This window comes from Rissa tridactyla, chromosome 1, assembly GCF_028500815.1.
Source record: "Rissa tridactyla isolate bRisTri1 chromosome 1, bRisTri1.patW.cur.20221130, whole genome shotgun sequence".
Classification (NCBI taxonomy): domain Eukaryota; kingdom Metazoa; phylum Chordata; class Aves; order Charadriiformes; family Laridae; genus Rissa; species Rissa tridactyla.
In genome coordinates this window covers 202,123,650-202,149,102 of record NC_071466.1, presented here as the reverse complement: position 1 = coordinate 202,149,102, position 25,453 = coordinate 202,123,650, and the positions used below count along the sequence as shown (strand labels likewise).

The following is a 25,453-nucleotide window of genomic DNA, read 5'->3' as shown; positions in this document are numbered from 1 at the left end:
CTCAAACAGGTCGGTTTGGACACAGGCCCTTTGGACACTGATTTTTAGCTACGTGCTACTTGAAATTATCAACAGTGGCAGAGAAAGTGTAAAATCATCAGTGATAAATTCTGCAGGGGACAAATGAAGGGAGCAAGTAAATGGAGAGAAGAACAGGCCAGCCACACAGCCGTCTCAAGGAGAAGACAAGCTGTAATCAGTCAGGGGGATTTTGTAGACCCTGAACTGTTTGGAAGAGCTAAATTCATAAGTATATTGGAGATGAATTGCTAAGGTAGCTTCTGAGGCCGGGGTAAGTGATTACATCGGTGTGTGATCTGCTGCTTGCTTTTACAAAGCACCCATCACACCTCCACTGCGGGAGCGCCTGGTAAGAACAGAAGTCTTGTCAAACCGTTCTAAAACTAATTAAAAAGAAGAAACACAACATTAAGTCTGTAGCTAGGTTTCCACATGACAGCAAAGGGCTTTGATCAGCGCAAGTATTTCCACGGGCGAGGAGGATAAGACGCGAGGCTCCAGAAGAGGCACTTGCAGCAGTTCAGCTGAATCAAAGATCATCCCACGTGCAGCATCCCGGGATGGGGGACAAGGGAGGGTTCATATATGATTGGGAAAACTTTCAAACTTTAAACAGTAGCCAGTTTATGTGCATCAGGATGAGGGTAATGCGATAAAACTCTTTGCTTGGGTTTAGGAAAAGGCATAGCAGATTGACGTGAAGGCTGCAGGCCATTTACACCATTTGAGAACTACACTGTCAACAAATACACCACAGTAATCCAACCAGAAAAGGCTTTTCACATCCTGACAAGTGAGCATAGGTTGAACATTAGCTGAAGAACATATCCTCCAGATAAAAATCCACCTACAGAAGTGGCAGACCTCTGTGACTCCTGTGAATCTGATATAAACTCCAGATTTTCAATGTTCACCTCCTGTGTTTTAGTGACATGGACAGAAATACAGTCAACAGAAATATGACAATATTTAAAAGTTTCAGCTTTTGACTGTAATATATGAAAGTGTAATTTTACTCTGCTGTTGTTATTTCAGCTATCTGTGGAGGCAAGCAGTCGTGCAGTCATGCCATCTGGTCCAACCTAGCACCACTTGAGTCCAGCCATAAGGTTGTGGCGTGCTGGCCCCATCCCTGCACGCATTAACAGTGAGCCTTGCTGCAAAAACAGGCAAGGACCCATTTTAACATGCACAATAAATCTCTGAGTTAAACACAGTGGGCACAAAGGCTTCTGCTGAGAGTCTGTGTCAGGAAAGAAATGTTCTTCCTGGGGATCTCACCCAAGTTTCTAGCCATGGGCTGCCCAGGAATGGCCCAGAGGAGCTGCCACAGCTGCTCCGAACTTTGCCACTGACTGCTTTTATGTGACCTGGAAGAGATGAAGATACTGTGCCACAGCTTCCCATCCCTTTGGTGAGGGGGACAGCACCTTCTTGCTCAAAGGGATGTCCCACAGGCTTCCTTTGCTGTTGGTAACTTTTGCAGAGTCTACAGTGATCCTTAAATGAAAAGTGTTTTGGACAGGTACAGCATGTAATGATCTGAAGGCGTCGTGCTCTGACAATACGTATACACTCAAAAGCAATGATTCTGCCTGGTAATACCTCTTAATTTGAATACCCAAAACTAATACTTATTTTCAGGAATCCATGACACAAAATGGACATTGTGCTAAAAGAAGAGAAAGGAAAGCAAATATCACAGCTGACTGCTGTGCTCTTCAAATGCAGCATACACTGCCCAAGCGTCAATGGAAGACTTATTATCCATGGCTAATTGCAAAGAATAGGTTGTATGGGTTCCTTATATGCTTAGATATTAAGTCAGCTCATGAGACGACATCTGGGGTTCATTGCTCCTTGGCATGGGTAAATGCAATGGTCAGATGGGGAAACTTCAAAGCACCAAGAGTAAGATTTATGAGACGGTATGTCTCATAGTACATAGCTGAGTGGTGAAGACCATAAAAAGAGAAAAAGATAGGCTTTTGCACCAGTCATGCTCTGAAAAATGTTTGGAGGAGTTAAGCTCTGCTTCTGGACCATCCACTGCGCTGCGTACAGAGTCCTCACCAGCTGCCCAAACGCTGCGAGCTCCTGGGGCTTGGAAGGGGCCACGGGCTGTGAGGAAACAGAAGTACCCGACTGTAACCGACTGCTGCCAACTGCAGGGACACAGCTTGCCACGTCTACACCCACGGAGACGTCTGCTTATTCAATAAAGGCAGAAGAGGGCTTTTCTCTCAAAAATTTCATGCTGATGAGACAGAGAAAGTTGAAGATTGACGGAGAAGACTCTGATGGGACATCTGTGCAGGGAACAAAATTGAGGAGTACTAATCGTAAAGAAGGATCTTGTAAGCCTACACTCATTTCTCTCTCCATCAGAGTGAAAAAGTTCTCTCAGCTGCAGAGAGCGACAGGTCCACAGCAATCAAAGGGAAATTGTGTTGCAGTTATGAAGACCAAGTTTCAGTACAAACACCAACCACAACGGCATGGATAGCACTGCTGAAAATGGACAATTTCTATACCTCCAACGTTATACAGACCTTCACCGGGGTGCGACCGCCCTACAGAAGCTTTCTCACAGTGTTGCCATATGGAAACTGAAAGGAAAGGCAACCAGGTATTCTCCTCCGAGAAACATCGACAGTTATGAAAAGGCTGATAGTCAGCACTCTTCCTCAACTTTTCCTGCATCCCAAATCAGCAGAAAAACTGTTAAAGACTTTTTGGAAATGGGACAATCTACAGCCCTTAAATTCTGAAAACAGTGCAAATCAACCAGCACCCTAATAACTGCAATTACATTTAAACCCCTCAAAACAAATATACTATTTTTCACAGTATTAGACCTTGCCTAGGCTGTTTTCATCTCTTTATTATACAAATGCATCTGGAATCCAGTAGCATAACTTTGTAGACCTGGACTAAGGGACATAGTTAAGGCAGCAACGATACAAAACATTTTAGCACCTTCACTGCGTTGCCTTAACAAATGAATAACATTTGAATGAGGTATCACAAAGAGATGATCCATGAAGCTGACCTATACCACCGATAACGTCCCTACTTTTACGGGAGTGTTTGGGAACCACAGAATTTCTTATTTGGTGTTTTGTGGCAAAGACAAACTTGGTCACAGCTGTTTGAAAGTGCTGGCAAAGCCCCACGACCCTGTGAGGATAATCTTTGTTCAGCCTTGCCGTCACAAAACCATGGCCTTTCATAAGCTAAACAAGGAGTTAAAGACGCAGCGAGAAACTTGAAGGAATCAAATTAAGGTTTGCTGTACAGGATTTGGCTGTTACACGCCTGTGATCCCACCGCTCCAGCAGAGCTGCAGAAGCGTAACCCAGAGTGGAATTTCAGACCTTCTTGCCCAAGATAAAACACTCATTACGGCTACCCTGGCTGCCAGATTTCTCTACTTGGAAGTTGAAATTCTCCCAAATAAATCTCTCTGGCCTTAAAAATGAGAATCTGGTATCAGACTGAACAAGGAAATTACTATCTGAAGAATGGATATAAGTAAAGATAACAAGAGAAGCAAATCTTCACATTTACTTTTACGTGTTGTTTGCAAGAGCCAAAAACTGAGAACTTACTAAACAATATGAATAGGGACCTCTGGCACAACGCTGCGACAACAGCTATAATTACCTTCTCCTGACACAAAGTCAGAATTCATGGTGGCCAAGTTAGATGTCATGATTCCTCATGTCAATATGGTATCACAAAAATAAATTAGGAGGAAAAAAGTGTAACACGCAAAAGATCTCTAATTGCTGTATTTGATTACTGGAAGATTTACAACCACTTAAGATTTCTCCGCTCTCTGAAGTGAAATCCAAGGAGAGATGCAGAGGATGTGGGAAATTCTCTGACGATCTATTTCCCTAGAAATTGCTCCTTGCTAGGGGTTAGGTAGCAAAGGAGGCAGAAAGAATGCCCTGTGCTAAGGAGAACTGTGGGAACATTACATCTCTCCTTACTTCAGGGGTTGGGTTTTCTTTTTTCCCCTTGGAGTGCTTTTGTTCTGTGCAAATTATATCTTACTTTTTGGGAGCATGACTGCAGAGGCGAACGGTCGCCGTGGCTGTTAAACAGAAGAGACCACAGGCATCAAAGTGCGGCGAGAGCTGTGGGAGGACCCAGGGATGTCAGGAGGCTCCTGCTCTCGGCAGGGCAGGAATCGTGGGAATTCACACCCAAAAAGGTGGAGACATGGCCGCAGCGATACGTCCTACAGGAGGGCCCAGGACTGGGCTGGAAGTACAGCTCATTCAGGAACCGCTGTGGCAACCATGCCTCCAAAAACAGCGCGGGTGAGACGATGCATTTGCCCTTCATGGTTTTGCCCCTGGGGGGCACAGATAACTCTACCTCTGTCCAAGCCTTCACCTGGAGTTCATCTCAAGCTGCTTCTGCAGCTCTCGAAAGGTTCATGAAATACAGCTGGAAAAATCACACAGGCTTTCCACAGTGTTCAAGTTCATTAAATTTGTTTGCTTAACTTAAATGACATCCTTTAACCCTTCAGCCATGCACATAGCTCCCTGCCATCAATGGCACGACTGTTAGTGTGTACATTGTTCGCTTCTCTACGCTAGTTCGTATATAAAGAAAAGAGGTTAAAGGGGTCGCTATTCTGAAAAAAACATGATTAAAAATATATGCCCTTCTTCACTCACCTCCTTACATCACAGGAAGTGAAGCTAATCCCAAATCACCCCAAACTAGCCAGTAATCGGGTTTCAGAAATATCTTGTAGAAGCTCAGTTTACCTTGGTGCCCGTAACAGAAGACTCCTGAAGACAGAGAAACTTTCATCATGTATAAATGACTAGCAATTACACCAAAACAAATGGAGGGCTTCAAAGCAGGGTGGAAAAATGGGAGGAAATTCCATCCGATGAAGATAGGACATAATTATCTTCTACAGGAAATAAACGCTATATTTTTAACAGGTGACCAGTCGGACAGATTCAGTACAGGGTTATGATTGTGTAGTGATTTCTCATCGAGTCGCAGCATATCTCCCCAGACAGATGACAGGTTTTAGCATTTTCTTCTCGTTATTTTTCTACGTAGGGTCTTAATTGGGAATTGGAAACATGAGAGCTCCCAGAGCAGGCTGCATTTCATTGACTATTACCATTCGTATTTCATTTTTTACAATTAATTCCAAGATTCCTAAGTACCTCATACTGGTATGTTACTACGCTGAGTTAATACCATGGTAACATTTCAGACTCTCCCAACTTTCAGCCCCAGCAATTCTCGGCTCATTCTGATTTACGATCGCTGCATTCCGTGAGCCAATACACACTGCTGCTATTGAAACCAACCTATGCTGTTTACATATTAAATAGATATAAAATCTGGATTGTTGTAAACAATAAATATTTACATACAAGCAGAAAACACAGCATTATGATTAATAGATATAAACTGAACTTGCAAATGGATATGAGTGTATTTAAAGAAAGGACAAAAATCATAGGTAAAATAACAGCTCTTAAAGGAGACTGGGACAAGATTCAACAATGCATCTTCATAAAATATTCCTGGTAATAGATTACTCGTTGATAGCATTTTCCACCGCATTCTGCAAAGGGGATGAAAATCAACCAACTAATGACCACCATATGTGGGTGTGTCAGGTTTGACGGAAAAAACCACTGTCGTGCAACATGGAGCCTAAAGGCACTAATGTAACGTAAACCAACCACAGAGCAGACAAGAAATTTCTGCTGCATTCGTTCAGCAATAAACCAGAAATATTCAACAATATTTGTATCAATCTACAGGATAAGGGATTCCAGAGCCCTTTTGATCATCGTTGGGTGTGTTTTCCCCTGGCCAACCTGACTGCAATCATGACCCAAACTGCCCTTCCAAAGAACAGTGTTTCACTGAAGTTCAGTTAACTCTGAAACCTAAAGATGGCAAAGCTATAAGCAGTGCTCTCCTCTTAACTTCTGATCGCTTTAATATCCCGGCAGCTGGACAGTTAATTTTTAACTCAACAACTATGCACAGAAAATACCGTTACAGATCAAGTCTTTCTTTGCGTATGAATAACATAGTGCCTCTCCTCTAAATATGTACCGTGTCTGTTCTGACTACAGCGTTAATTATTAAATATGTCCATCAATTATTAAGATATGATTATTCTCTTTCATTTTTGAAGTATATTTAGCCTTTTTTTCTGAAGACTTCTGGCAAGAGACCCACAAAATGTGATGTAGGAATGCATGTCATTCCAAAACTGAAGATATGGATGAATTAGCCCTATTTATATGCATATCTTTCTTTAACGAAACTTGCAATTTCTAACCATTCCTATTTACAGTATAATAGTAGATAAACACGTTAAATGAAACCAACCAGTCATAAAATCTGTTTTGTGATTCCCAATGCCACACGTATTTTGCATTAGCTGTACGCAATGGATAACGGACTTTATAATGTATTTCACTGTGGAAGTCATTCATGAGAAGCCTGGCAGGAAAATCACTCCTGAACAAAGACCAAATACCCCAACCATCCCACGGCTCTATTCAGGGCTTCACCGGTCAGGCAAAAAGTTGTCTGTATCTCCTGAGGAAGGTCCTGCTGCCCTAAGCCCTGCTCTGATCTCGGGGAGCATCTTCTGCCCCCCTTGCTGGGGAAAGCCCAGTTCACCTGCTGCTGCCATGTCCCAGCTCACCAACTCCTGGCTCCTTCCACCATCTCATTTTTAATTACAACCCTGAAGCCAAAAGCCACAGAAAGTGAAGGAAAACCCTTCCACCTACAGGGCTGGATCCAGCCCAGTAGACATACACATCATCTAGATTTTTTTTACATGGAGACTTAAATAATTTATGTTTTCAATTTTTTATAACTTCAGCAGCGAGAGGCAGCATTGGGAACAGCCCCTTCTGCTTCACCCCTCGTTTGCAGGGGTCATAGCAGACATTGCTGAGCCGTCAGCATAAATTACAGCCAGCAGCACGTCAGTGCAGAACGCTTAAATGCGTGTGCAATTTCAAATACATAAATAATCCCACTGACTTTACTGAAGCACCAGAAAACATTCAGTTAATATTTTTTCATAACTTCTCAGGAGTATTTGAGAAGCAGCACTTTGATCTTTATTAGCTGTCAAGTCCATGATGAGGCAAAGTACGTTCCTCAGCAGGCTGCTGGAGACAGGCCTGGAAGCAGCTACGTCCTTCTGGAGTTTGGACATTTACAAATTGTAGCTAGCTTGCAGTACTTCCCATAAATGTGTGCTAATGCAGTTTCTTGGGACCATGATCCATCCTCATGCTCTGTGCTTGTTGACAACCAACGGCTGACGACCTTCTACCGAGGCTACACACTCCCACTATACCCTGGTAGGAGGGGACTGCTAAGGGGCCAGGAAGGCTCCTTGAACCACAAACCAGGGGATGCATCCCACCTTTTTCCTTCCAGACAGAAGAAACACATTTGTATAAGGCATTTTGAGCAGAAACACACACAAAGCAAATTGCTTCAGCAGCTGTTGGGCCCCCTGCATGACCTGGAGCAAGGCATGGTTCCTACCACCATGCACGCAGAGATACGGGACTTACCCTAAGTGATGTGTGACACTCACAAGCCTTCTCCCGACCAGAAGGCAGCGCCAGGAGTTTTTCTTCCTTTGACTAAGAATGTCAGCAATTTCAGCTTGACACAGAGCTGGCCTGGTTGATGGTCTAACATATAAATCATGGGTCAAAGATAAGATAAACACATACCAGTGTAGTCCTCGTAGCATTCACAAGTGTAGCCCCCTTCTCGGCTCCGGCACAGCCCATTGCTCCCACAGGGGTTGGAGTAGCAGAGGTCAATCTCCGTCTCGCAGTAGTCGCCCGTGAAGCCCGGGGGGCATCGGCACCGCAGCCCGTTGATGGGGTGGATGGGGCGGAACAGGACGGTGTTGGAGCTGATGAACGGGGCCGAGCTGTCGAACTTCAGGACGGAGACACACTTCATGTAGTTCTCACAGGGCTCGCGCAAGCAGATGTTGTCGTCGAAGGGCAGCACCCTCTGCGTGGAAATCATGGTCAGCAGGGTCCTGTTGAGGTAGATCTGCTCCTGTAGGTCCTCGGAGGGGAAAAACTTGTTTCGAATGCCACCCGGGAGCAAAGCCGAGAAGGTCACGTTCAGGATATTGGAGCTGACGTCTGTGTCATTTTGGATGTTGAAAACGAAGATGCCATCCTTGGCGGTGGAGAGGACTGTTGCCACCCCCTCCACGAACAGGGACAGGAGGGGAGAAAGGAACCTCTCCTGGGACATGTTCTCCAGCCGCACTGTGATACTGTTGGTGAGCATGTCATCCGTGATGATGGTGACGCGCAGGGTGCAGACTGCCGTGACACTATGGACACCATCTGAAGGGAGGAGAGAAAGATAACAGCGATGTCAGAGAGAAGGCTTCAACCTACGGACAAGGAGGCTTCTGCAGTCTCCTGGAAATAAAACAGACCTGCGAGACATTTCGGGGCACCGGGATGAGAGAGGGAAATGTATCCACCTTCCACAGTGATTACCAATGCCTTTACTCAGGAAAACAAAACAAAATCTCGTAAGGACTGTAACACAAAGGACCAGGGACATCTCAAGGAGTCCAGAATACCTGGAGAACGACCCAGGCAAATGATTGGCAAGAGCCAACGAGCAAATGGACAGCCGGAGAGCCCCAGGACAGCCAAGGGGAAGCCAAGGGGAAGGGGCCTCTCCTGATAGCAACTGAATGGATCTTCATACAAGTCGCTCACTGCTAGCCTAGAACCAGTGCTGGGAAGCTGTCACTTTTCACAGCACAACAGCAAAATTATCTTCTCCCGGCACTGTCTCAGGCTTAAGGAGCCAGAACAGACAGAGACTTGTTACCACAGCTGTAGAGAAAAGTCACCTAAGGAAACAAGTCTTCACATCTGAACACCTGAACTTCTTTCATTCCTCACACCTAACTTCTTCAAAATACTTTTATGAAAATAAGAAAAAAAATTCAAATAAAATATGTCTGTGACCAAAAAGCAGACATTTAAAAACTATTCCATTTATCCTTCCTTTAAAGCTTTTCTGCTATTTCTGTGGATGTTTTGCAATAAAACCTGTAAATCTATAAATATAGCACTAGAACCTAACACTGGACTGAGAGATGCCACTGTAAAATCTCAGTACACCCTGAGGCTTACAGTAGTGCTGTGAATGTACGAACTCTAGAGCATTCTATCACTATGAAACATAATTATGACACAGTGAGTGCTATAATTAATCCAAATTTGATGCGAGCATGGAACGGGAAGTTGCATCATCACTGAAACCAAACCACTTAGTTTAACACTGTCTCCGTGCTAACATTAAGGGCTCATTAAGAACATGCAGACTGCATTACAGAAAACGTGTCTAGAACTCCAGGATCACCTAGAAATGCCAGGAGAGATCAAAACTGGCTTCTGATAGGAAATGTTCCTTCTCAAAGATCTCATATTGTAAATAAACAACCAGAAGTGGTTGTGTCTCTCATGAGAGAGATGGACTAGTTTGAGTGGCCAATATCAGGCCCACAGGGGAATTAAGAACTGAATCAAGTTACCCTAGGTTCCAGCTCAGTGCCATAGTCTTGGCTCAAAGTATCCCAGAAATAATCACTTCACAAGTGACCTGCTACTACATTTATTTCAATTAAACCATAAAATATATTCAGAAATGGTTTTTGGATCCCATCAATGTAAAATTGCAGCAGAAACTGCATTTGAATCAATCTAAACCCCAGGTGAGAACAAAATTCTAATAGATGGATTGCTAAAGATCATTTTCCGACACTTTATTATCTCAAACTGTAAGTTTATGACCCGTGATGGGCTCTTATAAAAGGTCTGTCAAGAACAGAAGAATCAGAACGGCTCCTTTCCTTATTCACTGTCACCACTACACCTCAAGTGCTCTTTTGTTTTAAAAATACATGTATTGTTGGAAGGTTTTTCCTCCAATAGTACAGCAGCAATATAGTAAATTATGGCAGCATAATTAACCAAATGGCTTTTGACTCCCTCCTCCGGATCCGGTTGCCTGTAAAAGCTCAGCTGTTGACTTTTTTCAACACTGAAGCAGCTTTTAGGCAAACAGAAAAATCTTTTCTCCTGTGTGCTACTTTACTACTGCCTCGCTAAAACCAAACAGTCAGAAGAGGTCATTGTTCAGGTTGATCTGTTTGACGTGCTCCTCACAGCAGCTGATGTGACGGCTTTCCCTTTCTCCCAAGCCTGCAGAAATCTTTCTCTCCTCTTCCTCAGACTCTAGAACCACGCGGTTTCAGCCTCCATCAAGACCCAAAGCAACCTTGGAAAATGATCAGTAGCCAAAATCCTCACTTCAACCTCCTCCTCCTGCGTAGCCTGTGGATTTCTGGCCAACGGACAATAGAGGATGCACCATATTTTCATAAATGACATCCTCAGACTAGTCTACCCACTTCTGTCAACTGGAGGGCTCACTCCCCTGAAAGGCCAGAAGCAGAACAAACTATTCACTTTTTTTTTTCCTACAGCAATTGACATTTGCCTGCCTGTCCCATAGGGTGCCTGAACTACTTTGCTATTTGTTGCACAATATGCTACAGAAGTTCTCTCATACCAGCGAGAACGCTGGACAATGGGTCCTTTTCTTAAGCAAACACTATGATCTATAGCCCGTGGTATGTATAGTAAGAAGACAAAATACGATCCACTGTCTGACAACGCACTAGAGTCTACAAACTGTCATAATCAATATCAACTGTCACAATATGCAAGAGCTTCCCAGCATTCACAACAGCTATTCTGACACAGTTAATAAATCACTGGAAAAAGCCTGGTGTCAGATACCACACAGCCTCCTTGTTCCGCAGGCAGCACAAAAGAAAACCGGGCACAGACGTATAGCTGCAAAATGAAGTTGTGTTTTAAAAGCCAGTTCGGCTTTGTGCGGCCCTGCTGCAGAGCATTAAAATAAAAAGAGAGTAAAAAGGAGCCGAGCATGTGTCCTATAGGCAACAAAAGCGCGGCAGGGCTATACAGCCTGCCGGACAAGCGCCTCTTTCATATCACCAGCGAGTCTGAGAGCAGCATCACGGGATCCGATCATCTATTCATTCAGAAATTCGGGGAAAGTTGAAACAATCTGTGGTTTTATGGGACCAAATTAGTATCTATTCTACTTTCAGCAGACAACATTCGCTTTGAGGGATGGAACAGGCGCAGTAAAGAAAGCGGAAATTTTGTCCTCATCTTTATTGGGAATTGAATTAAGCCGTGAATACATGCTATTATATGTATTTTGAGATTCGCAGGTGAAATACTCCATGGAAGTTTCAAATGTTTCCTGCCAGAAAGGTGAGAAAAATAATATTAGGAAGTACTATTTTATGGAGCAGTAATACTTTATGTCTTTTCACTGTCTGACATGCCTACCACGTGCAGCTATCTGACACACACACACACCACCCATCTGTTGTTCTGCTAAAAAGGCTCTAACAACCTGAGTTTTCAAAGGTCTTATGACACAGCTATAAAGTGTCCCTATCGTGTTTTGGCAGATGCAAGACGGCTTCAGTCAGGGGTGTGAAGCACCCTTCAAGTGACGCCACACGGGAGGAACTCCGGCTACACTTTAGTCTTTGGAGCAGACCTTCGCACAGATGAATACAGACACACATGCAGGGCTTAGCTGTCACCAGTTCTCACAGCCGTCATCTGCTTGGCTTCAGCAAACTGGCTGCATGCAGGAGTCTTCCTGATGGAGCTCTAAAAACACGAGCCATGCTGGCAGAAGGGACATATAGACATCCTGCTAAGAGGGGCTTGGGCAGACAGCCCGGATTGGAGCAGCCCAAGCACCTGAGAAAAGGGAAATGCAGGACGGACCAAGGAGGAAGACAGGATTCAGTCCGTCCTTTTGCAGGGTTGGCTCCTAAAACCCTTGTACCAATGGCTTTTGTCACTCTGTCCTCAAGTTTCTCTTCCGTAAAGTGGGGATAATGGCACCTACATGCACATTGTGGAGTAGTGGGTGCAGATGCTGAAATGCGGAGATACTGGGGTAATGAAGGCAGCATAAATATCCTAAACAAATCATAAAAGGTTCTTTCAAAAGCTGTTATAGCCATGTTTATCAAAAACAAGGTGGGAAGATTAAAATAAAAGACTCTTAGCGACTAACATGTCAGTGAATGGACAAAGAGGATTCCGGATGGACGGGTGGCCGCACAGGAGAAGAGGTGTTCATTACAAACACAGTCCCTACACACTGAATTTATATCCTGGTGATATTATTTTATGTACGCTTTCTACAAGAGAAATCTCCAGAAGGTGGAAATCAAAGCAGACTGCTGTCTTTTGTGTCACTGTCGTTACTTGAATAGGCTCCTTAAAAACATAACTACCCATCTTCATCCTCCATCAAACTAATGAGAAGATTCAATAGCAATCACATACCCTGATGCATTACAAAGAAAAAAGAAGACAGTAAGTATGACAAAAGCTTGAACCTCTCTAAAATACACTAGTAACAAAGAATTGATGAAATAGTCATTGCTTCATGCTTATTCTTATTTTGTGACAAACCAAATCAAATTCAAGACTCTAATCTCAGCTTTCCGTCTTCTGGCAGTCCATAAACCAAAGAATTTTTTTATCTAGAAATGTAAACACAGCAAAGTTTAACTGAAATGCACATTTGGCAACAGCAGTACCTGGCCAGAAAGGATCTTTTTGTTTGCTTTTTAAGTTGGCAGAAATAAAATAATTAACAAATTTTTTTTGGTTTATTATATACAAAAGTCTTAGGGCTGCATATCAAAGCTGAATATTTTATATAAATACTTTAGCATCAGAGCTTTTTTTCTTAGATAGCCCAACCCGCGTCTATTCTAATTTTGCTTTATAATGCATCTGGAAGTAACCGGTATCAGTTTCCGACAGCCACGCAAACTCCTTGGCCAGCAAAACGTAGGGTAAGGACACTCCATAGGTTCAAAGAACCTCTTGCTCTGCCCAGCTCATTAGAAGCAGGCATGCCCATGGGTAGCAAACATCACTTGGTAACATGCCTTTGAATGATCAAACCTCCATCCCCCATTGCTTCCAGGCGTGTTTTTACATACGGGAGTTAATACACACCTAGTCCAGTGCTAAGCCTTGATTTAATGATGAGGATGCCATATTTTTAGCGTCCTCTCCACTGCTTGGGTGGCAATAGCACGTAAGTAGCACCAGCTCATAGCATTAGAGACCTCAGGCAATACTCGACTGCTTGAGCAGAGCTGGAACCCAAACCACGCTGCCCGCTGAGCAAACAGCAGTAAAAAACCGGCAGACGTCCATAAAAGTGAGATGCACAGTCCTGCGCTAAGCTTCAGCTTGCCTCAGAAAGTCTGAAAGCCTTGCAGGGCCGAGTCCCTTCCTTGCATTGTGCTTCCACCACCATGGAAACGGATTTAAAATGTATGAAATACCACTGTACTAATATCACCCCTTCCAAACCACTGCTCTAGGCACTACAAAGCTTCACTTCTGTGAGTAGAAATGAGAAGTCTACGAGCATCCATAAGAAAACTCTTTAAAATACTTTCTACATTATGGAAAAGTTCAGGGGCTTATAGCACAGAGAAAATATCCTGAGAGAAAGTAAGCTGCACAGGAAATGGCGGGTGGGAACCCAGGTAAGATGCTTTGCCAAACAGCAGAAAACATTACCAGAAAGGAAAACGAAAACAGGCATAACTGTGAATTTACAGAGACCCTACCCCGGGGTCTTCCCAGTTAGCGAGCAGCCTCACTGGAGAAGTGTTTCAGGACAGAAACTGTGCAGGTGACCCCATTTTGAGGTGCCTTCAGGGCACCTTGGCAAAGGATGTGGGGGCTGGTGTTGGCCTTGGATCTCTGAAAGGCCAGAGCGATGGGCAGCGGCGAATGTCCGACGGGCACCCCTAAGTAGTTCCTGGTTTTTGGTAGGAACAGATGAAAGTATGAATTTCTCTTCTGCTAGAGAAAAGCGACACTAAATGGTGCAATAACAGAAAAGTAATGTCCTTGGGATATACACCTCCTTCTGGAAAAAAATAAATGTATTCTGTATAATGCTCTGTAATTTCTTAGACAGGCACTAATGGATTCTGTCAGAGTCTCCCTCTCATTGGGATCGGAAAAGCTGCTGATGAGCAATTCCTTCTGTGTATCAAGTCGGATGAAATGACACAGAAATGATTCTCCCTGGCCACATGAAGCATACGTCATTGCTTTTGTCCCTTCGTTTCAGACTGCCAGTCTCAGCTTCGCACATTTAGGAGCACCAACTGCCAACACAAGTTGTGAGCTTTGGAAAGGATATATAAAAATAATTATCTATTATTTACACAGTGCCAAAGGCTCACATTGGAATCACTACTCTGAAGAACGTTGAAGCCCAGGCCTGCTCCAAATTCCATTACCTCAACAGGAAGATTCTCATTGACTTCAGCGGGCTTCAGTCCCGGCCAAAATTGGGCCTAGAGCCTAATTCCCTGAGTCCCTGCCCAGGCACTCATGCAGAGCTTCATTCCCGACCCAGCAGCCCCAAACAAGAGCAATTGTCTGCCCGGGAAAAGGATCGGAGTTGAAAATCAAGATGGGAAGAGCAGAAAGCAAAGGACGAGGGATGAGCAGGGCAAGCACGCAGACAGTAGAAGCACGGAACATGGAATGCACAGCACGAGTTGCAAAGGTTTTCCTAAAATCAGGTGTCTGAATCCACACCTCAACATCTCTAAATTTGCAGGAAGGACAAGCAGCTGCAGCCCCCCTTCTGCAGATGCTCTGTTTTGAAAACCCTGGCCAGTGTTGCCCAGCATCCTTTGGGAAAAAAGAGGGTTCGGAAGGGCCACCGGTAGGGGGAAGAGAAAGATGTGTTACTTGGTGCTATGGGGGGATTTTAGATGACAGGGCGAGGTAAAACAGAACGTGGCTGAGCCGCAAGGGGTACGCGAGCACACCAGCTATGGGGGTTCAGTCCTGCCTGAGCTACATGGGAGGGGAGTGTCCTGGGGAAAACACCTCTTGTGGGGGAAAAGAAGGTACCTGGGATTAAACAGTCCAAGGCTGGAAGCTTGTCAGAGGACAGGCAATGGTCCACGCTGCCACAGAGTGAGTACCAGCGACAAGCTCTCCCCAAACCAGTGTTAACCACAGTGCCTCCAGCACCATCCCGCTGCCACCGCAGCAGCTCAGAGCACCCAAGGGGTCTGCCCCGGCCCACCCAGGACACAGGGTACCCACCTGGGTTGTGGCGGTGCCAGCCTGTGCCCTGCCACTGCACTGCCCTGTGATCGCCTCAGCCACAGCCGTGCTTGGGAAGTGATGTCGGGGTCAGTGCAAGCAAAGGATCCCGACAAAGTGTCCAGACGCTTCCAGGCAAAGCCACCTCTTAATGCTCACAGGCTGCAGACACTCTTAAAAACACTCCAAGTTAAACTTTCATGTACTTCTTTTTGCAAGACGAGTCACCTCTTCATCCTGACTGAGATGGATATCTGGGATGCCCGGGGAGGGTGGGCAGTGGGGACTTGGGGCTTGCGACGTTCCCTTGGCAGCAGCCATAGCAGTACCAGCTAAATCAGACAGCTAAAAAAAACCCCAACCTGTGGGAGGAGAAGCCGTGCATAAAGCAACTGTGAATTCCTGATGTGTGTAAAGAGAAAAAAAACAGACTAATTTTGGCATCATTATCGTTAATGTAGCCTGTGCTGTTCAGGATTATTTACTTTGTACACAATACTGAAAAGAAAAAATACAACATATTTTGGTTTGCAGCTTGAACAGGGGATTAAGAACAAATTGATGCCAACTGGATTGCTCAACATTGTACAAGATTGCCATTAGCTTTTCTGAAATCAGCACCTGCAAGCTGAGAATTTTGAAATGCTAATTGGGTTGATAACACCAGTCTGGGGGAATATTTCCGGAGGGTGGGAAGTCAGGCAAGTTGGATCTGCTGGCAGGAATAAGCACTCTTGAATTCTGACGGCAGCGAGGTTGAAAAGATGCCTAACTTCCCCCAGCACCCTCCCGCAGCATCACCCCTTGCTCCTCAGGTACCTGGTGCGCAGGGGGTGTAACCGCTGGGGGGGATGAGACGCAGGCAGGGGAAGCTGGCAGGGATGCAGCAGTAGCAAAGTGGAAACAAGTCCCTGTCCCGAGCAGAAAGCACGAGGGTGAAGCCGAGACTTGGAGGGAAGTACGATGTGTGGGAAGATAGCGTGAGCACGCCAATAACCAGCTCCTTCCAGACCATTTTACTGACAAGGCAATTTCCCTGCTAGCTAAAATGCAAACTGATTTTCCCTCCCAGGCTCTGCACATCTCCGTGTACCTCAGCTGGTTCTCCTCGTTAGCAAGGACCGACAAGACTCCCCTGCCTGGCCACGCTCTGCAGCGGGGCTGAGCCTGCTCCAGCATCGTGGCTTGGACCAGTTCCCTGCCTGCCGACACCGGCACCGGCAGCACTCCCTGCCCGGCTCCTGGCCGCACCGCTCCTCGGAGGGATACGCAGCCCCTCGGAAGGGACACACAGCCTCTTGGAGAGATGCACAGCCCCTCGGATGGGATGCACAGCCCCTCGCAGGGATGCACAGCCCCTCGGATGGGATGCACAGCCCCTCGTAGGGATGCACAGCCCCTCTGAGGGGATGCACAGCCCCTTGCAGGGATACACAGCCCCTTGGAAGGGATGCACAGGCCCTCACAGGGATGCACAGCCCCTCAGTGGGGATACGCAGCCCCTCGGATGGGATGCACAGGCCCTCACAGGGATGCGCAGCCCCTCAGTGGGGATACACAGCCCCTCAGATGGGATACACAGGCCCTCACAGGGATGCACAGCCCCTCAGTGGGAATACACAGCCCTGCGGAGGGATGCGCAGCCCCTCAGAAGGGATAGCGCAGCCCAGGAGCCCACCCTGCTCCTGCTCCACGGCCATCACATGAGCTGAAGAGATGTGTTTCCATTTCATGCTAATGTCCATGGAGACTGTGTGTCTTATGGCACCCATCAGACCTGTTCAGATGAAAAACCCCACTCCAGATCGCTACACCAGATAGATTCACAGACTGACTTGCTGGGGGCTCCGTCACCTCTCATAAAGCTTGATCTCATTTGATGTATAATCAGAACTATTGCCTAATTACTGCAGTAATTTTTAAGCCTCTCTGAACTTTAAAGGGAGAGGTTTTTAATATCATTTACATTTTCATTCTAATTAAATGCAAAGCTAAATGTCCATAGCTAAAAGGCAAGCACTGGTTTCCCAAGAGGCTTGCATTGCCTGCAGCCACATCTCACAGGGCACCGCAGTGGTGGCCGCAGTGGCTTGGACAGGACACGGCCGGGCAGGAGGGGATGCCGACGAGCATCGGGGTGCATGGAGCCCAGGAACGGAGAGCCCAGTCACCCACTCATCCCACAGCCAAAGGGCTATGGCCATCTCTGCCTTCCCAGCTGTAGCCAGTTGTACAGAGGACTCAAAACAGGTTTCTCAAAGATCCATGAAAGCATCAGACAAACTGAAGTGCAGTCATGGCATGCTCCAGCGTTAACCTCCATTCAGGGCATGGTCTCCAAGTAAACGTTGTATTTTGTACAGAGTAAGATAACAGCAGCGCGTTTACCCCGAGACATGCCTTTACGTCACTTAACCCCACTTCAAAAGAGAGTCCCTGCTTTCCCCCATGCTGCCGGGGGAGCAACCCATGGGTCCCCACAAAAGCTCTCATTCTCCTCCTGCCTACACATCCCCTGCAAACGTTTTTACTCACTTGGTCTGATTAAAGCAAGAACTTCCCCAGGCAAGCCAGGGCACCGCTCAATCTCTCTCTGCACTTTCAAAGCAGGAGTGGATGAAAACTATTTTGGGGACGGCAAGGTGGGGTGGGAAGAGTTGGGGTGGGGGCCTGGGAGTTTCAAAACAGGGAGCAGCGACAAGGAAATAGCCTCTCTGCCTCAGTGTTTGCACCCATACTGTGTATTAGTGACCTCAAAAGGATCCTTCCAAAACAGTGTCAGCAAAATGAAATCCATCACTTTTATCTTTCTAAATGTCTCCATGTTCCCGTGTTCCTTTTGCCTGGAGATACGGCTCTGCTCCTTGCAGTGACCCACAGTGAAATCATGGGGATGCTTCCCGCTGGACGGAGTTCAGGTTTGCTATCTTGACTGGAAAATAAAGGAGGGAACAATGAAAAAAGACGAAGGTCACGTTTTTCTGATGTCATTTCTGTTTACAGGCAGGCTTTCCAAACAGCTACGTATCGGCCGAAAAGAGTTATTGATACACTGGGCAAAGCAGAAACTTGCCCAGCTCCCTGAAACAGAAAAAACACCAGAAAAATTCACCTGTGGGAGCTCAACAGGTTACAGGCTGCCCTTGTGCTCTGCTGAAGCAAAGCTCGGGAAACTAAGGGCGTTCTTAGACATATGTGTATTTTGTTTTTAGTTTTCTGTAGTTTCGGTCATCATAAGACTATTTGCAAATTAATACAAAGAAAAAACAGAGGGTTATCCATCTGGGGAAGGACAAGCAGTGCACCGGGTGCAGGAGAGGTTGGTTCAGCTCCTCCTTCTGCCCCAGGAGATTCCAACACGCTCAAAGACGAGGGACCCACACAAGCAGGGTAACGCTCTTGTGCTGCTTCAGTTCACATCAAATTTATTGATGGGAGCGATGACTGGGGCACAGATGTCCCGCCTGTAACATGCATGTCCTAAAGGAAAGGTTTCAGAGCCTTTGTAACGCTCTCTTTTCTCTCTTTTCTCTCTCAAGTTCAAGTAACGTTTAAGAGTTTTTAATAAGAAGTCAATCAAAACAGAGAGAAGTGATGGGGAGCATCAAGGTTCATCCACCGGGATCCAACACAAAATACATCCATCTCCCACAGTCTGAAGAATTTAGACTTTGCATTAGCTTAACTTGATCAGAAATACCCAGAATGAAAATATTTTCTTCAGCAAAATATCACATATTTCCCCATTTTTGGTTTCAAAGGGAATAGGTTTTCTTTTTTCTTACTAGATTTTCAACTGACCGGTTTTGCTGATCTTTTCTGTTGACTGAGGTCTTCTGAGTTAAGCAGCATCAGAAGCAAACAAGCAAATAAGAAACTTGAGGAAATAAAACTTAAGCAAATAAGAAACTGAAATAAAAAATATTTGCTTGCATCATGTGATTAAAATAAAAAAAAAAGAACAGAGAGATAAAATAAACAGGCAAAAACACCTTTACCAAACTTCAGTAGTTTCGGGAAAGACTCACCGGGCACTGGCAATATTTATAGAAAAAATGTATGTACTTTGTCCAGATTCTCTGCTGATAGGCAACCCACGCAATCTTTTGAAAACGCAATGTAAAAACAAAGATGATCTTTGCTTAGCTAACCATCTACGTGTCACTTGCCACTGGCAATGAGATCATGGTATTTTTGGCCACACGGTCAACTGAGAAGATTATTCTTGGATCCCTGCCGTTAAAACTAGTATGCTGGACATGAATCAAAAGGGACAAAGCACTTGTTTCCTGTTTCTATAATCCTGAACCTGCAGTGGGTATTTTTCTCTCCAAAACTTTCCCAAAGAGAAAAGCAGCGCCACAGACAAAACCGGGAGAATGCAAGAGCTTGAGTTCTATCGCCGAACGTCATCTTGGGAAGCTGATGCAGAGAAAAGGCAGGTCAAGTTATGACAGATTAAAGTGGGTAATAGCAGTGACTGGGAGCCACTGGTGGAACACAGAAACTACGCTGATCTTCAGAAACGATACTGCAATCTCAAATGCCTATCTAATGATTTCTATTCAGCTGAACTGTAGGAATGGATTCAGAACTACATGATTCACTTCGTTAAGAATCAGATAAAATTTTCTGCCAGGCACTTTGTAAGACACAGATCACGAGCGAAACAGGTATTTTGCGTTCTAGGACTAACATAAGGCTTTCCAACCACTTCCATAAGCAAATTATCTTTAAAGGAATTTACTACACTGGATAACAGAGGAAAACACTGGTGCTCTGAATACATCCTTGATCTTACCACAGCATTAGCTGGGCATCACCAGGAGGGCACCAGGCTAGGCTCTGCTCATCAGTCCCGTGCCTTTGGCCAAGGGCAGGGTGACTGCTTCTCTTCTGGGTGATGGTTCTGTCCTTCCTACTCTGCCAAGGCTGCAGATGATCCAGACAAGCACTCATTACGGGTGAGTGCCAACACCCAGCAGGCACATGCCCACCACCGAGCCATCGCCTCGGCAGGGCAGGACGATTCCTCACGCCGCCTGCATCACGCACAGCACAAAGTTTTACCAGTGCGGTGACAATTTATCCACCACTTCCAGACATCCCATCGAAACTATTGCTGCTACCAGACCGCAGGACATCCTGACATCCAGGAGCAAAGTCAACCCAGGCAAAAATTCCAAGTGGAAAAGAGGACATACCCAGTGAAAGCTGGACATACGATGACCTTAATGGTGCCATGGAAGAAGCACTTTTTGACTCCCATGGAATAAAGTGCCCATGGAAAAAAGCTTCATTGTACACTGAGTGCTCTCAAGGCTGTTTGTATTTTCTACAAAGGCTAATGAATATATATATCTTTCCTCCATTATAGTAGCAGTAGATTGCTAGCATTATTTTTCATTGTTTTGGTTGTATTTTATAGAAAAATACAAAATATTTGCCTATGAAAAATATCCTCAAAAACTGTCACCGTTAACAGTGAGCCTTAAAACGAAAATCATTAAGGGAAAACATGAAAATCCTCACTCTATGAATCCTTACCCATATAGTCCCACTGATATTAGCAGAGCCTGAGTGTTACGTGACTGCTGGACATGAAGCCTTCAGCCCGAGCTCCCAGACTGTACTTTGGTACGACTTGAAGAGAGCGCAACTTCCCGAGAAACCACTGAGTCAGAAGGGTGAGATTTCACCAAACATTAGTAGGGGTCTTATCACCTTCCCGTGAAACACACCAAACCCCCGTATCAGCCATTTGTATGCATGCACTATAGGATAAATTTTATCCCTGAGTGAGTGTAAATACTAATTTTATTTTTAAAAAATTCTCCTTTTTAAAAATTTGGTACTGCACACTGTGAAAAGCAGTTGTCTGTAGATCAGGATTTTCTCTGCAAAGAGCTTATCTGAATTCCTGCAGGATGCTTCATACTGCGGCGTCATTTCCCAAGAGCTCAGATAATTGGTGAAGTTTAATTAGTAGAAAGGATTTGCTGTTTCAGTGTCCACAGCACACTTTTTCACCACCTGATCTCCTGGGCCATCTGTATAGACAACACATCAGAGCGTGCCCTTGAGCACAGCCACTTCTCCCTCTCTCTCTCCACTGATAAAATTAGGTTTATGTCACGGCATCAATTGAGTGATATAGTTCTCAGCCGGAAAGTGTATTTTAGGTATTTTCTGAAATTTCCTCAGTTTTCGTAAACCTCTTTAGCCCTGTTTAGATCTAGCCTGGTATTACTTGGCCAGTGCTGAGCATCCTCACGAAGGAGCTTTCTAAAGGTTGACAGGACACCCCGTTATAGCACCCACAGTCACCACACTGGGTCAACAACGCCTACAAACGTCCCATGGGCCAGGGAGAAGACCCACTCCTTCTCTCTGCAGGACAGACCAGAAACCCCTCTCTGTTCCAGTGTGCAAGAAAACCTGATGGCCAAGGTGGCCAAATCCTACCCATGGTGGTCCACAGCTGCAGGAAGGACCTCACAGTGCTGGCTGCTCGAAACATTAATTTCCTTGAATGTCTCACAGGTGGACCCTTGGTAAAGGGAAGCAGAGATTCAGGATTTGCAGGAAAGAAGTATTTCTCTCTGGGCGTGACAGCTGGTGACGGGGAGAAAGGCAAAGCAGCTGCAACCCAGATCAGGAGAGGTTTATAGGGCTGCTGGGGCACAGCATGGGGCAACCTTAGTGGAAAGGACAGAAAAATTCCCATAAACATGTGCCGGGAATGGAGAGGACTTCGGCATACTCCAGGTCAGAGGCAGCACAGGCAGGAGGGCTGGGGGCAGCGTGGGGCCAGCGGTGATACCTGGCCGTCACCCAACCTGGCTCCAGAACTCGTCAGGCAGACGTGATCCCTCTTGCAAGATGCACACAAAGGTATCACGACAGCTGGCTGCAACATCTGCAGAAAGCGCCTAGTGGAGGAAAACCATTTCTACCAGAAATCTCCCAATATCATGTCCCTGAAAATAATACAAATTAACCAAATCACACCCTTTCCGCTGAAACTTTCATCGGGAATGACTCAGGTAATTGCTACCACCCCATACGTTATTTTTTTTTATATTCATATATAACTCAAAATCCTGTACTGGTAAGGAGGACTGTATGGAGTCCCTGCTCTGGACCTCCAGCTCAGGCTCTCCCCATTACCGCTGACTCCCATCACTGCTAACGAGAGGCGGAACCAGCTCTTCCTCCAAGACCCCCACAAAAGCAGAGAATTACTCCAGAGAAGCTGGATTTTACTCCTCTTTTTATTTTCTTCCCTCCTTCCAAGCCAGAATGAACTTCTGCCTTTGTACCTACAAGGAGGTGAAGGTGGAGCAGGACAGTTCACAAGGGTGAGCTACCCCAAGCAGTGAAGCAGAAGCAAATTTTGATGCTACATTTCGGGGGGGGGAGGACGATGACTGTTCACAGGCATGAAGCCTGCGAGCCCAGACTTGAGCCTTGATGACCTCTAACTTACTTTAATTTCATTACAGTAAAATTGAAAAGGGCTTCCCCACTTGCCAAATGTATCTTCTACTTCAGTTTCATAAAAAAAAAACCCAACCGTTCTAATTAAGGATGGATGTATAATTAAAAGTAAAATAAAAAAAAGTAAAGCTTTTCAAGCTCAAAATAAAATATCCCAGGCCTGAAAAAATTACCATTTTGTCTTTGCCTCTTTTTCAGAGACCTGTTTTGCAAGGAAGACATTTCACAGTCTCCTCTTAGGGAAATCCAACTCCACCTTCTCACTCCAGGACTGCTGCCGCCTCCGTGTTTAATGGCTAAATCCTTTCGCATTTGTCTTTGAAAGAGGCTCCCGTGAACAGGAAACTGTGCTATGACACCAGGCTCCTGTGCCAGGCAACTTACTCTTTAAGACAGCTCAAGGTCTGTAAAATGACCTCTCTCGACTCGCTTTCTCAGTTGGCTCAAGACATCTCCTGCATGTTGTTTCTACAGCAGTGACCTGAGGCTTCAGAAAATGCTGTAACAGGTGGTTAAAGTTAAGTCAGCACCCAAAAAGAGGAAACATTTTCATATTACCTACCTAATACACTTTTTTTTCCTTACATCCGCACTCGCAACCAGAATTTGGGGTTTTTTTTGTACAGGTCCACGCATGACTCATACCCAGACACTACTCAAGGCCAATGGATAGGATATTGCAAATTATTAATATATAGTAACATATATATAGTAACAACATAGAGTTGTCCGGGAAGCACAGGATGCTCTCTCTCACAAAAATTTTAACTTGCCAACAAGGCAATGATGTTTCTGTAATTACTTTTAAAAGTACTGATCTCATTCGTTGCATGCTGTGCACCGCTGTGGAAGCGGTGGGATTTGAGTAATTATACTGTCCTAGAAATAATCCCAAATTACCAGCGGAAGCTGAGTAGTAAGAAATAATGTGACACCAATGAGGCTGTACAAGCATGAAACACAGAATAGTTCTATATTACCACTTATCACTGTAAAATAAATATGGTGTTTCCCTCTCTCCTTTCCGAGCAGAGTGAGGTGCTCAGCAGCACTGAACTCCAACAGTCTCTACCTGAAGGAGCAAGTGGTGAAGGGACAGGGATGCTGAACTGCCTCAAGCAAAATAACTCTGCTCTGCAACACCTTTGGTGTACTGGGGTTACTCCAGATTTGCACAGAGGTACCAGAAGGCAGAATCTGACCAAATCACTTTAAAAAGACTGAACTGCTTGAGATATTAAGACCTGAGAACCCACCTCTTAATACGCCATTGCTCTAATTTCTCTTCTTAAAGCATTTGCACCAGTAATCAGAGGTGATCACTGAGCTCCATCCTGCACCTTTAATTACAGTCTGTTTCTGAAAGCCCTGTCTAGAGGCTAATCCCTCTCCACTCAGCTGCTAGATCTGCAAAGCAGGGCGAGGAGGCAGATGCACGTTTGGGGAGGTGAACAGGGCCCAGTTTGGCATCCCAAACTGTCACAAAACATCTCCTAATACTGAAGCCAACTACTTCAAATGCAAATTGTCAACAGTCAGTAAAGAAGTGGGGCACAGAAGCACAAGCAGGGGAAAACCACAAATGAAAATGCATCATTCAAGGGTAACTAAATATTATTTTTGTTCAGTACTACTGGTGCGGGCTCAGGTTCTGTCAGCCCTTGTCTGGAGCAGATGCTTCTGTTGGAGCAGATGCAGAGACCTGCAGAGCTTGCAGAGAAGAAAACCGGGAACTGTTGGAAGTCCTCCCTACAAGAGCTCAAAGGAGACAGGAAAGAAAGGAGAACTGGCACACCAACAAGAGCAAATTTAATTCTCAAGGCAGTAGCGTAGTGGCTCAGAGGATCCTCATGAGCTGAAGAACCGTGTCAGAGAGCTCACATTTCACTGTAGGCATGGCATTGAGATTTCCACACCGTTATGGTCACTCTGCTGCCTCTACCATTGCCACCTACCCTCCACTCTGCCAACGCAGCGGGGCTCCGTCTCCCAGTATCAGATTTCCCCTATGATTCATCTCCTCTCATGCGTCTGCCCCTTCCTCCACCTCCCAGAGTGGGCACAAAGTCCTCCATCCTATTCTCACTGTAAAATTCTCTCTTCTGAGGCACCTATGGGAAACTGCCTGCCTGTGATGGCAGGGGACAGCAGGCGCAAGTGGCTTCAGTCACTGATGTCTTCTTCGTACGCTAAGGTGGGTAAAGAAAGGTCTCAATTGCAAACACAGACATAAATGTCCACGTCTGACTGTTCTTGCCCTTCCACCACCCCTCACCCTGAGTGAGTCTGACAAACTTTTACCATCTCTTTTCTCAGCCCTGAGGGATGGACGCCTGTTCTGTGTTTGTAGATCTCGCTCTGGCTCTCAGCAGGCTGCCAACATACAAGATAACAGTAACACAGCAGAGGAGTCTCAGCAGAAAAGGATTTGTGGTCCCAGTGCATATGTTTGTGGAGAATTTGCTGCGTGGGCTTAGGGACTGCTCAGACTGACTGAGCTGCAGCTCCCACAGAGACCGCTGCATGCACACAGAGTACCCAGACTCCGAATTCACAGTCAAGAAGCAAACATGAGACAGGGGGATGAAATAAGTGACCGCGACTGGTAGCTT

At 45.5% G+C, this 25,453-nt stretch overlaps 1 protein-coding gene across 1 annotated transcript in view; it reads right to left on the bottom strand.

Moving 5' to 3' along the window:
- The window catches only part of CELSR1 (cadherin EGF LAG seven-pass G-type receptor 1), a 174,831-nt gene that overhangs the window by 94,550 nt on the left and 54,828 nt on the right, over nucleotides 1-25,453 (bottom strand). The window contains exon 2 of the mRNA XM_054218028.1: nucleotides 7,797-8,435. Coding sequence (XP_054074003.1) covers nucleotides 7,797-8,435 — 639 coding nt within the window. The remainder of the gene's footprint in view (nucleotides 1-7,796; nucleotides 8,436-25,453) is intronic.